Source organism: Eleutherodactylus coqui, chromosome 10 (genome assembly GCF_035609145.1).
Source record: "Eleutherodactylus coqui strain aEleCoq1 chromosome 10, aEleCoq1.hap1, whole genome shotgun sequence".
Taxonomy (NCBI): domain Eukaryota; kingdom Metazoa; phylum Chordata; class Amphibia; order Anura; family Eleutherodactylidae; genus Eleutherodactylus; species Eleutherodactylus coqui.
In genome coordinates, this window is record NC_089846.1 from 41,822,048 (window position 1) to 41,836,003 (window position 13,956).

At 43.5% G+C, this 13,956-nt stretch overlaps 1 protein-coding gene across 5 annotated transcripts in view; it reads left to right on the forward strand.

The window, feature by feature from the left end:
- The window catches only part of ZMYM3 (zinc finger MYM-type containing 3), a 68,502-nt gene that overhangs the window by 37,031 nt on the left and 17,515 nt on the right, over window positions 1–13,956 (forward strand). For all 5 annotated transcript variants that reach the window (XM_066580865.1, XM_066580864.1, XM_066580863.1 and 2 more), the window contains 9 exons: window positions 2,163–2,375; window positions 3,036–3,186; window positions 3,405–3,520; window positions 4,183–4,269; window positions 4,355–4,505; window positions 5,461–5,633; window positions 9,235–9,409; window positions 11,189–11,247; window positions 13,096–13,255. In XM_066580865.1, coding sequence (XP_066436962.1) covers window positions 2,163–2,375; window positions 3,036–3,186; window positions 3,405–3,520; window positions 4,183–4,269; window positions 4,355–4,505; window positions 5,461–5,633; window positions 9,235–9,409; window positions 11,189–11,247; window positions 13,096–13,255 — 1,285 coding nt within the window. The remainder of the gene's footprint in view (window positions 1–2,162; window positions 2,376–3,035; window positions 3,187–3,404; window positions 3,521–4,182; window positions 4,270–4,354; window positions 4,506–5,460; window positions 5,634–9,234; window positions 9,410–11,188; window positions 11,248–13,095; window positions 13,256–13,956) is intronic.

Here is a 13,956-nt window from a genome sequence, read left to right on the forward strand (position 1 = left end):
TGAAATGTGGCAGACATTGGGGGATCAATGCTCTTCATATTCTACAGTTAAGAACTGGGTTGCCAAATTTCAAACGGGCCACATCAGCACCAATGATGAGGAACGTCCGGGACAAATGAGAGAGGCTGTTGTCCCGGAGATCATCGATACTGTGCCCAACCTCATACTGGAGAATTGGCCAATTTCCGCTGAAGGAATAGCAGACATCTGCAAAGTGGGTCCCGAAATGTTTGACAACAGATCAGAAAAGCATGTGGGTGTGAACTTCCCGGTCCATTTGTCAGCGTTTCTGGACTGATAAGAACTTCCTGGATCGACTGGTCACTATGGATCAGACATGGATTTATTTGTATTACCCTGAAACCAAGGAGCAGTCAGAGAGTGGAGGCACAGAGGTTCTCCTCGCCCAAAGAAGTTCAGCCACTAAGGTGATGGCGTCTGTGTTCTGGGATAAGGAGGGTGTGCTGCTAGTGGACTACCTTCAAAATGGTTCCACCATCAATGCAAGGTATTACATTGAACTTTTGGACCAATTGAAGGCCAAAAGGCGCGGCAAGCTGTCCAAAGGAATCTTGTTCCTGCAAGACAACGCCTCCGCTCACACTGCACAAGCGACCACGGCAAAACTGGTGGATCTAGGCTTCCAGCTGGTTGACCACCCACCTTATTCACCAGATCTAGCTCCCTCCGACTATCATCTGTTTCCAAACCTGAAGAAACACCTCAAGGGTAGCAAATTTCACACCACTTCTGATGCCATGGCTGCTATGGATGACTGGTTTGAGGCACAACCGAAATCCTTCTTTTTGCAAGGCTTACAGAACTTGGAATACCGATGTAAGAAGTGCGTTGACAGCAGTGGAGAGTATGTGGGATAAATGTAAAGTTTCATCTTCCTATCTCATTTCTTTGTGGGTAAAGCCAAAGACTTATCAGCAGCCCTTCGTAGCAACTGGATGGGTCGAAAAACCTTATTTGGTCCACCAACGGCTGAAATGCATTTTGCGTTTTTGTTGTGGTTAATGAGCCACACCACATTCCCCAGATTTTATAGAATTTATCTGGGCACTTTTTCTATTTTTGTATGCTGTTTTTTTCATATGGAAGAATAGAATTCTCCGCCATTGGGGGAGCACAAGGGACCTCAAACTGAGCAGAAGATTCACCTTCCAGGAAGACTGTGACCCTAAGCACACAGCCAGGACAACACAGGAGCGGCTTAGGGACAACTCTATGAATGTCCTTGAGTGGCCCTGACCTGCACCCAATCAGACATCTCTGGAGAGACCTAAAAATGGCCATCCACAGATGGCCAGCATCCAACCTGGCAAAGCTTGAGAGGATCTACACAGAAAAATGTCAGAAAACCCTCAAATCCAGGTGTGCCAACTTTATGGCATCAAACCCAAGAAGGCTGTAATAGCTGTCAAAGGTGCTTCAACTAAGTACTGAGTACAGGGTGTGAATACTTATGTCAATGCAAAATGTTAGAAATCTGTATAAATTTAAAAAAAATAAAAATGGGCAACTAACATTCTGTTTTCATTCTCGTCATTATGGAGTATTGAGTGCAGAAAAAATATATAAATAAGTTGCATAAGGCCGCAGCATTGCAAAATGTTAAAAAAACGAAAGGATCTGAAGACTTTTCTGACCCCCCCCCCCCCCCCGTAACAAGTATTGGTCCAAAGTAAACTAAAGCGTACCTCCAGTGCCACTGAGAAACCATTTAACCCTTTCCAATCCAATGTCTGACCTTTGAAGACATGATTTAAGGCTGTACAGCTCCGATGTTGGAAGACGTCCGTCGGGGTTCTCTTACTGTATATTGCCAGCCTCTCTGCTGTCGGAGCCTCTCCAATGTGTCACCTCATGCAGTACTGGCTTTAGCCAGCAGATAACGTATTGTATAATGGCAGAAAAAGAGTAAGCCCCCTAGGAAAACCAGGATACAAATTGGATTGGAAAGGGTAAAGATGTGCATCTCAGTATGTGTGTATGTGTGTATGTATATATATATATATATATATATATATATATATATATATATATATATATATATATACGGCTGACTTTTCAAGGCAAAGGCTCCATGTAGGTAGTTGGTGTCCCTGAAGGAAAACCTACATTTTTAACTTTTATTTATTTTATTTTTCCTACAGATTCAACATGAAGTCAGTAACGGAAGTGTAGTTCACAGATTGTGCAGCAATACCTGTTTTACCAAATTTCGAGCCACCAAAGGTCTGAAAACAAACTGCTGCGACAACTGCGGCATCTACATCTATAACAAAGGCTTACCACTGGAGTACCTGTTCCATGAAGGCCAGCAGAAGCGCTTCTGCAATGCAGCCTGTTTAAACAACTACAAGAAGGTGAGTCAAGACGTCTTGTTGCCATTGGAGACAGCTGCGTCTGTACTGGTGGACTCGTTGACGCCATGTGTTAGCCATTCTTCTGTAGGAGAAAACCCACTTTTAGGGTATGTGGTTCACATCTGCGTTGCAACTTCTGCTCAGAGGTTCTATCACAGATCTAGCTCAAAATACAAGAACCTTTTCTTCCGGCTAAAAGCCAACAGCTGAGCGGAGAGCAAATGGATCCCGTTATAGTCAATGTGGTCCAGTCGATGCTGTTGGGTCCCGTCCTGAGATAGCCATTCGATCACAGCGATTCCCCTTTCCTATTCCTCGGAGCAGAGAAGTGGAACCCTGTATTCTATAAGAGCAATTGTAATAAGCTTGCGCCATTTTTGATGCCTAATGTTGGTGTATGCGTACATCAGCCATGACAAGTGCCACATATCTCATGCCGTCGTGCACCATTTTGAAAAAGTTGGTGTAATGTTTGTCCAGTTCATATATTCAGGACGCTATTGGAAGAGCTCCCCATTAACTCTTGTAAACCGGGAAACCATTCTATAAACTTGTAGATCACATAGAGCAACAAAGTGTCTTCAGTGCTGAGTTATGATATTGCCTATTGCTGTGTTCTCAAGACGTGTAATAAATTTACAATTTCTATGTCTTTCACAGAAAAACACAAAAGTTTATCCATGTATGTACTGCAAAACACTTTGTAAAAACTTTGAAATGCTCTCTAATGTGGATAAGAATGGCCGTGTGGGTCTGTTCTGCTCTATTTGCTGCATTACCTCTCATAAAGTCAAACAGACTGGAATACCAGGTGAGGCACATGTCTTACAATGGGGACATATATTCTCATAGATAAAAATGTTTATTTCCTAATCCTTTTTTTTTTGTAGTCTCACCTGCTGCTTTACATACATTAGAAAAAATAAATAAATGACATGTATTCACGTACCGCTTGTTAATATGTGAACAGGAATACTTTTGATGGAAATGTCCCTTTTTTAAACCAAATTCTTTCAATGGTTTCCTCAGGCCCTGCAAGACCTTGTAGCCTGTGTCGGCGCAGTCTGTCAGAACCCGCATATTACAACAAAACAGAACGTGTTCTCTACCAGTTCTGCAGTCCCAGCTGCTGGACCACCTTCCAGGTAACCTACCGTGGACTTGATCTTCAGTCTTGTTATAGCCATGGAATATGATAGGGTGGGGGTGAGGGGTTGTTTTTTTTTTCTTTGTTTTGTAGCCCATGTTTCCCTATGGTGCCTTCCTTTCTGTTGCATCGCACGAAAATACTGTTGAATGAATGAATGAATGGCTGTGGTTGGTTCATCAAGCGCCGACCCTGACTGGCTGAGCCAGGGTGCTCGTGAACCAATCACAGCCAGCCCTTCCGCCGAAAAACCTCGCACTTGGTGCCACAAAGTCACGCAACTTTCTAGCACCATGTGCGTCTTTGTAGCAACATAAAATCACATTATCCCTGCAAGAAAACGCAGTAATATCGCACGGACCACCAGTGCAATATTGCTGCGATTTTTCTTAAGGCGAAAATCGTCCGTTTGAATGTGGCCTTAAACTCAGAATGAGTGATCTGTGCGGGAGGGAAGGGCAACTTAGGCTGATACGTAAATGGAGAAACCGGCATTTTTCTGTAATAAGCCACATTACTAAGTTTTTATCTTTTACTTGTACTATTGATTGATGGAAACTTGTTTATAATTGGAGATACAAAGGTTTTTAACCAAAGCCATTGTTTGAAAGGGTTAAAGTTGTGATATGTTGGTCATGAAAGTTTTCCCGTGTCTTTTAGCGTACCAGTCCAGAGGGCGGGATCCATCTCAATTGTCATTATTGTCACAACATGTTTACCGGCAAACCAGAGATCTTGGATTGGCAGGTAAGGCTTGTCACCTGACTGGGGAAATATGACGCTTGGCGAAATTTCTCACAAGGGAAGATTAATATAACTTTAATTTTTGCAGGACCATGTCTATCAGTTCTGTTGTAAGGATTGTTGTGAGGACTACAAGCGCCTTCATGGAGTCGTGTCACAGTGCGAATATTGTAAGCAGGAAAAAATCCTACACGAAAAGATACGGTTTTCAGGCGTCGAGAAGAATTTTTGTAGCGAGGGTAAGTAAACGGCCGCCTCGGTGTCTGTACAATATGAGCGCCCAGTAGCCGGTCTCTGCCGAGGAAATCCTTTTAAACTTAATGTGAAGTTCCTGAAAGGGGGAGATCCGACTCGTGAATGTTTAAGATTAGTTGAAAACTTTTTTTTAACTTATCACACTTACGCCCAAAATCCAGTCTGTGTAGTCTAATCCTGCAGTCATGTTACTCCCTTCTATCGACCCCTCCTCTTACTTATTGTTGTGTAAAAGCATACGTACCCTTTAAATCCAGCTGCTGTTGCTGGTTATAGAAGGGATACCATAGACCCGCTTATGTTATGCTCTTGTGGATGAGAGAGCCATTAAGGGGGCCATTAACCACCCAAGAAATTAGTGACAACTCCTGCATCATCTCTCCTCCTGTCTGCTTACCAAAATGTTTGATCGGAATGTCCTGTGAAACAACTATTTATGACACTATTATGAAGAGTCCCCAGGGCTTCAGATTCAGCCCTGAAATGTGTGTGCTATGTAATTATACCTACTGTTTTGTTTTTTTTTTGACCACCCTAGAAGCGGTTTTCTTAATTATAATATTGCTCAGGTATCTTGAGGATAGGTTGTCAATTGCTGATCGGCGGGGTTCCCTGGGCAGGTGTAATATATGGTGCTGCTCTGTTGACGGAAACAGACAGCTTTGTACAATGTGCAGTGGCCCAGAATGGTACTGCAAGCTAAGTCCCATTTACTTTGAACCTCCACTGATCATATGTTGATCATCAATATTAGACTTCGACAACACCTCGAACTCTTAAAAGAAAAACTGTCCTTCATCTATAGCCAATGGATCTGCATTTGGAAAACTATTTGGTCATATAGCATTATGGAAACCGATGTGGATATGGGTCTGATAAGTGCGGGGATCACATGGCGAATGACACATTTCATAGTATTATCTCTTGTGTATTGTACAGGTTGTGTGCTACTATACAAACAAGACTTTACGAAGAACCTAGGCCTTTGTTGTATAACGTGTACTTACTGTTCTCAAACCTGCCAACGCGCAGTCACCGAAGAGCTGGATGGGAGCACGTGGGATTTTTGCAGTGAAGAATGCAAGAGCAAGTATCTGCTGTGGTACTTCAAGGTAAATGGCATCCTTACATAGGAATATGGAGAGTTTAGCAATAAGACCAGAAATTATTCTTATCGTTAATGGTACTTGGCCATTAGTAATGCACTTCAGCTTGTTGCGTTAAATGGAGTTTCCAGGACTAAACTATGGACCTAGGATAAGCCATTATCAATAGTTGATCGGTGGGGTGTACTGCTCAGGATCCTTATTGATCAGCTGATTGAAGAGACTGCAGTGCCCTAGTGAGTGTGCCGGCCTCTTCTCAGGTATGTGATGTGACATTCAGCAGTCACAAGTGAACAGGACTGAGCTGCAATACCGGTTACAGCCGCTATACAATGAACGGAGATCTGACTGGTATGGACTGAAAGAGTAACTACACTTTTTTTTTTTTAATTTACAGAATAGGCGATTCTAAGCATTTTTGCTAAAGGCATTTCAGCCTGTTTGCCTTTATCTGGGTCAGTAGGGCCACTACTGAATAGGCTAAGCAACTACGTCGCGGCATTTTTATTTTTTTTTGTTCTCCTCCATAAAAATTAGCACATTGTGCAGCAGATAGGTCAGGTAGGAAAATATATCTGTGAGGTCTTCGTAGATATGGCCAGACTATTGGCTTGTGCCTCAGCAGCTTCAGTTACCTCTCACCGGACTCTATGGCTCAAATCCTAGGCCGCAGATGCCATCTCTAAATGGCCATTAACATGTTTTCCCTTTTTTGGCTAACGCGTCTTTGGCGCCAGACTGGACGAGAGTATTTCAGAGTACACTGCTGGTAAGAGCTCTCATCTACCACAAACCAAATCCAGCTGTGCAAGAATTGCACAGAAGAAAAATCCTAGCTTTTGTAATAGGCCCCAATTCCTCTCTTAGAAGGCTTCAAGGGTTCTATTCTAATGTCTTCCTAGTACCTAATAAGGACGGCGCTGTCACACCTATTTGTTTTGAAGACGTTAAATCAATACTTAAAAGTTTGTAACTTCTGCGTGGAGTTGTTGAGGGTCCGTCATTGCGTCCATAGAATCGGGGGAGTTTCTGTCATTCATTGATATCAAGAATGCCTATCTTCATATCCCGTTCTGTTGAGTGCCTCAATGTTTCCTCTACTTCGCCATCTGCTCGGAACACTAACAATTCATGGCCCTTGCATTTGGGTTGGCCGCGGCTTCCGGAGGCTTCACAAAGGTTCTGGCATCAGTGATGGATCTTCTCCAGTCCAAGGGGATAGTGGCCATCCCCTATCTCGACAACATTTTGGTGAAGGCTCAGACTCTGTGAGACAATCCGAAGAGTCTTCATATCGCTCTGGACATTCTGTCCTGCTTCAATTGGATCATCAACAACTCAAAGTCCTCCCTTTCACCATCACAACATCTGGACTTTCTTGGTCTTTCATTTAACACTGCCCGTAATGGGGTCCTACTCCTGTCTCAGACATTACATCTCCTTCAGGGACAGGTGCGTTCCCTGGAATCTATTACTCTCATGATGAGAGAACTGGGGCTGATGGTCTCATCCTTCAAGGCGATTCCCTTCTGCCTGTTTCACATGCGGCCTCTCCGGTAGGCTAGTCTGTCTTGATGGGACAAATCTGCTGGACTCTGTCAATCAAGAAATCCACCTTCCTCGCCAGCTTCAATGCTTTTTTATCTGGTGGCTGGACTCCCCACACATCCATCTGGGATACTCCTTTCTGACTCTACACTGGCAAGTACTCACCATGCATGTCAGCCTACTTGGTTGGGGATGGGGGACAGTACAGAATCTCACGGCACAGGATCTTGAACTGTACAAGAGTCTGCCCTTCTGAAACATGGCTTGGAACTTTGGGCCATTGTCCTGTCACTTCAGAACTTCGCATCCAAGTAATGGGTCTCCCAGTTTGGATGCAAGTTGAAACTGCAATAGTCATTGCATACAAAAATCATGGGTGGGATACACAGCTTGGCGGTCATGGCAAAAGCAGCGAAAATTCACATACCGTAGCTGGTGGGACATAATTGTGTAACTGGCTTCCTAGCCAGAGAAACAGTCAACCTGGGAGAATGGGAGTTGCATCTTGACATGTTGCAAGTGGTCTGTCAGGAATGGGGTCATTTGGACACGGATCTGATGGCTTCCAGATTCAACTGCAAACTCCCAACCTGTGTGTTCAGATCTCGGGGCCCTCTGACTTTAGCAACGGATACCCTCATAATTAATTGGAGCAATTTCGAGTTCCCATACTTCTTCCCTTCCTTCATGGCACTACTCAAGAAGGTCAAATGGAGGGCCAACCTGATTTCCATCTTATGCATTTTTCCCTATCTCTCCTTCTGTCTTTCCCCCAGGAAGGGCTGGACATAGGCTTGGGCCTTAGTTCCTTGAAGGGTCAGGTATCAGCCTTGTCCATTCTTTTCCAACACCCCAGCCTCAAAATCAGTCTTCTGTACTTTCCTACAGAGAGTCGCTCATGCCTCCTTCATACCGTTTTCCTGTCCCTCCCTTGGACCTTAATCTGGTACTGGACGCACTGCAGACTGACGCATTCGAGACGTTGCACAATGTCATGGCTTGTCTTTTGTCCTATAAGGGACCCCTCTGGAACGTCCCATGGTCCTAGGCTGTGTTCCCCATTGAATGATGCGAGAGAGATTTACATTAAGTACAAAAATCTTTTATCCATATATTTTTTTTATGGAATTTTCCTTGCTTGATAAATAAATTTATAGTATGACTTGTTATAGATGTGCTGATACCATTAATGTGTAGGGTAGATTTTTGTTCTTTTCATTTTGTCAACATTTAAAGCCTTGTGTAAGGGGAAAAAAGTTTTTATATTTTTTTTGTTTTTTTAATCTGATAAAGCACTTAGATGCCATGGTCAGCAATGACTGCAACATCTGAGGGGCTGAACAGTGTAGAGGAGGGATTAGATGAGCAAGTTCTCATAATTTCACCCCTTTTCTGTGAAAAACCCAGTTTATGACTTAGAGAGCAAATATGCTTTCTGATTGATGGGGGTGATAACAAACGAAAAACAAATTTACAGCTGGCAAATGGCTGTTGCTCGGATTCTGTAAGGGCAACGGACATGCCAATAATATGAGCTTTACAATGACCTCAAAGGCATGTTGATTGACTTGATAGAAACGGAGCTACAGCCTTTTAAAGTAGGGCAAGCTCTGTTCGTCCTAAACTGTAATGTCCTCTTCCTGCGGAACGAGCAGAGCTTGTCCTACACTGCTGGGGGGGGGGGGGGGGGGGGTCAATTCTTGTCGCAGTGTCAGGAGAAGCCATTCTGTGTTGCAGACAGCTTCTCCCCTACACTGCAGCCCCTGTTCACTGCCAGACCTAATGAACTGACAGGGTGCTTGTCCATGTCACAACCCAATGTCTTGACTCTACATCCTAGCACCGTTGTCATTTCAATCAGCTGATCAGTGAGTTCCTAAGTGGCGGATCCGTGTCGATGATCTATCCTTAAGAAGGTTTATAGTGTAGTCCCTGAAAACCCCTTTAGTCAATTACTAGACTATGCATATGGCGCAATCCGATATATTCAAACAGCCAATTACATTTTCTTTGTCTACAACAATTGACAATGACCAATGTTTTTTTTGTTCCTATATAGGCGGCACGTTGTCACGCCTGCAAGCGTCAGGGCAAATTGGTAGAAACTATTCACTGGCGAGGAGAAATAAAGCATTTCTGCAATCAGCAATGTCTGTTACGTTTCTACAACCAACAAAATCAGCCTAATCTGGACACCCAGAAAGGGCCAGAAAGCCTGCTGCACAGTAAGAAAGGTATGTGATGCTCCTGGATGCAGGGTACCGCTTAGTAATAGAGGGTTGGGCTGACTTTGAATTTGAGCCTTGTTTTTTTTTGCAGGGCAAGTTGTAATTTTTTATGTACCATATGAAGTATTAGAAAACTTTTAAACATTTTTAAGTGGGATGAAGTCATCATGCTGCCCCCCAACAGGTCATGTGTTCAGGATATCCTATAGTAAGAACACCTGTGACAATGTCTGAGGCACCGACAATAATCATATTACCTGTGCAATACTGAGGAAATCCTGAAAACATGACCAGTTGGGGTTCGTAATGACTGGAGTTTGGGAAACAATCGGATGACAAAAAAGCAAATATTTTTTTTGCATTCACAATGTGGAATAAGTAATGCTATAATGGGGTAGTTTAGGCCTTTTTTGGACATGGCTGTACCAATAATGTTTTTTTTTTAATGTAGATTTTACAAAGGTTTTTGTTTTTAATTTTTAAATTTCACTTAAAAATAGTGCTTTTTAATTGAAGGCTATGCACAACTTTGAGGGGCATTTTTCACTTAAATGCATGTTTTTTGGGCTGTCCATCATTTTTGCAATAAGGTTTGATTAAAAATCTTGCTCTGTTTGTCTTATACATAAGCACTGCAGTCTAAGCCTCAGTAGAGATCCATCAGTGTGCAGGACTGATGGAGGCCAAAATAGCATGCATTGAAGTGAAAAAAATTTGCCCTTCAAAGATATCCATAGCCTTTAATTTAACTTTTTTTTTTACACTCCATATGGGACTTGAACTTGCAATCATGTGATCACTTCTACAATATGCAGCAGTACTTTAGTTGTGCAGTATATTGTATTTTTAATGTTTGCCTATTAGGCAGGGGTTAATAGGCTTAATTGCACAGGATCTCTGGGAGCTTTCACTAGGCACAGGGACACCATTCCACAGTAGTCATCAGTATCCTGTAATTGCATTGGGAAAGGAGGGGTGGTGGGGTTAGTTGCAGTGGGACCCCCTCACAGGCTGAAGGCATGTGTGCAGCAGTCAGCATTGACAGCACATGTAAGCAACTGCAATTTGACGCTGACATTAATTGCGGCGGGTGTCAGATATTTGAAACAGCACACACTGGGTATGCAGCAGGCTCTGCTGCAAAACCCACTTCATAACCAACTCGCACTTCTGTGACATGCATGTAAGCCACAGTGGATGAACGGGTTAAACTTGCCATGTAGATGTTTAGCAAAGTCCAGCAGTGTTGCACAAGAGGACTACTGAAAAGATGGAGATCACTACCTCCGTGTAGTGGCCGGGGCTTGTAACTGCAGGCACAACTCTCATTGAAAACAATGGGAGCCGTGCCTGCAGTTACAAGCACCGGCCACTATAAGAAGGTCGGCGCAGAGGCTTCCAGTCTGACCTCTGTGTATTTGGAGCAGAAGTCTCCATGCTAACCTCCCATGTAGTTGCCGGTGCTGGTAACTGCAGGCATGACTCCCATTGATTTCAATGAGAGCTGTGCCTGCAGTTAAAAGCACTGGCCACTACATGGGAGGTCAGCGTAAAAGCTTCCACTCTCACCTCTGTGTTATTGAGGCACTGACAGCATGCGACAGCATGCACCCGCTCAGCTGATCAGTCAGGGGCTCGAGCGACAATCAACTATTGATGACCAATCCTGATTATAGGTCATCAGTAGTATTTCACTGGAAACCCCCTTTAAGAACACCCATAAGCTTCCGTTTTTTTGTTTTGTTTTTATTTTCACCTTTTAACTGGATCTTTTTCATCTCCCAGGCCAGAATGCAGGAACCAAACCCCCAGCAAGTACACAGATCAAAACCGAGTCTAATGCAGTAAGTAAAAAACATACCCTACTGGTGGTATCTAGTAAAGCGTAAGGGCCAGTTCACGAGGCCATATGGCCAATATTACGGCCGAGTGAACATACCCTAGCATAAATTGAAGAACCCATGTCTCTTTTGTATTGACTGTTTATTTTCTATATATATTTTTGGGGTTTGCCAACTCTTCTGTACGGCCAACACAATTAAATAAAGCTTGTTTGTTTATTTTTTTTATTTAACTTGATAGCTCCTAAACAAAGTGTAATAAATGTTCAGATGCAAATCGGTTGTAATGAGCAAACCTAAATGTGCAGCATGTGAGTATTTTAATACTCTTATATTGCATTACTGCTATATTTGATACTTTATATGTGAAGCTCCTACACATTTTCATCAAACTGTATAAGCCCATTTGCCACAAGAACACAACCTTGTTCAGATGGGTCTCTTCACCAACATTATACCTGTCCAACTAGAGAATACGCCTAGTATAATGCTCTGCCCTCCTCAGTGAAGTGCAAGGAAAATTAGGAAACTGGCCCGATTGTCCTCCACCAGCTGTGCAGAACCGCTAGCTTCAGACTGGGCAGCAGAAACTAATATCAATTCTAACCTAAGGGTTTTTTTTTTTTTTTTAAATGATGGGAAAAAATGTCACTGGTGTTTGTTTAGCAGTTGTCCAGTTGTAAATCTGTTGATGGCTTGTCCTCAGAACAGGTTATCAATAGTAGATTGACGGGGTCCATTGCTAGGGCAGCTGCCATGATCTGATGTCTGCAGGAAGCAGCAGCTCTATTCATGATGTAGTGGCCAGGCTTGGTATTGCAGGCCCAATTTCCATTTATTTCAATGAGAATTGTGCCTGCAATATAAAACTGGGCCACTGCAGTGGAAACAGAGCTGTCTGCTTCCTGTAGAAATCAGATCTGTATCAGCCCACTGGAAGTCCACCGAATCTCTGCCACTCTCCCTTTCAGTGTGGTACTTAATGCTCCAGGACGTAAACTTATGTTATGTGGATGACTCGGGATTGAAACTGAGCTAGCGCTGTCCTGCAGTGGGAGTCGGCTATGACTAATATACAGCCTTCCGCTGCAACACCAAAGTTCGATTAGAACATCGATCTCCGCTGTTAACGCCCTACATGCAGCATGTAAAGGGTTCACAGAGGGAGCACGCTGTAATCATGTAGGGCCGATGGGCTCCCATGGCAATAGTTCGCCAGATGCTGGTGTCCGAGCTTGCCATTGCCTGTGATCGCTGTGTAAGTGAAAAGGCATTCTAGTACAGAAGTCTTGCAATGCATTATAATAGCAATCATAGCTGTTAAGGCTCAAGTCCTCTATAGGGCTTGTCGCGCCAAAAACAAGCCGTCATAGGGCTCCGTACATGGAAAAATAAAGTTATCGGATTTCGAATGCAATGATGAAGAAAAAATAATAATTTCCAAAAAAAGGGGTTTTACTGTTTAAAGTGGACATTTTTTTTTTAAATAATAATTTTGCTAAGTTCCTTATCATACCAACCAGGCACATAAGTTAGAAGTCAGCGTGGAAGATAAGCAGTAAGTCACACTTGTCAGATGATGTCGTCTTTAAGTATGTGTCTGGTGACTAAAGGCATTGTGTGGGTTGGAAACACCAGTTCCATTCTTGCATACTGGCAGCGGAGCCGGATTACTCTAAGCTTGTTTGCTATACCAAAAGTGTTTTCAGATTTAAGAATAGGTTCCTCCCCTGTGATTACAAGGGAAATCATGTTCTAATGTCGACATGGCCGTCCTCTTTATAGTAATGCTGTGCGCACGAATGTCACTCAAAATGCAACTCTAACATGTGATCTGACGCATCATCCTAGGCATCACCAAAACCAAGCTCACCCCAGACTTCTCCAGCTCCTCCACCTCCTCCTAGTCCCAGCGTACCACGGAAAAACAAGGCTGCTATGTGTAAACCATTGATGCAGAATCGTGGGGTGTCATGTCGAGTGGAAATGAAAAGCAAAGACTGTCAGACAGGTAAGTGTGAAAGCAGGAACCCTGCAGAGAGCTTCATAACCAATCCTTCATAAAGAGTAATGTCCACTTCATTCCCCACCGGGCGCTTCCACGGTAAGGGGGGGTTATTCAGTTAACAGGTACAAGGTTACCAACAATTGGGGTTGCTGATAAGGAATGTAGATCTATAGTTTAGTACTAGGAATTATTAAGAAATTATAGTACCGGTGTTTCTGTTGTCAGTGTTTACTAATATAATATAGTGAGAGGGATTGGAGTTGGTCACAGGTGCTAAACCAGCAGAGCTGGACAGCAGCCGTGTGCTTAAAGGACTTGTAATGAGGTCACTGTCATATGATCAGTCACAGGGGCTCTGAGCTCCACCCCTGATCACATGACTGTGACATCACAGGTCCTAAACCAGCAGAGCTGGACAGCAGCCGTGTGCTTAAATGACTTGTAATGACGTCACTGTCATATGATCAGTCACAGGGGCTCTGAGCTCCGCCCCTGATCACATGACTGTGACATCACAAGTCCTAAACCAGCAGAGCCAGACAGCAGCCGTGTACTTGCAGGACCTGTGATGTCACTGGGTCTCTATGCTCCACCCCTGAACAAGTGACTGTGACGTCATCACAGGTGCTAAACCAGCAGAGCCCTACAGCAGCCATGTGAAGCCCCACTGACTGATCACATGAAATCCCTCATTCAGTGCATAG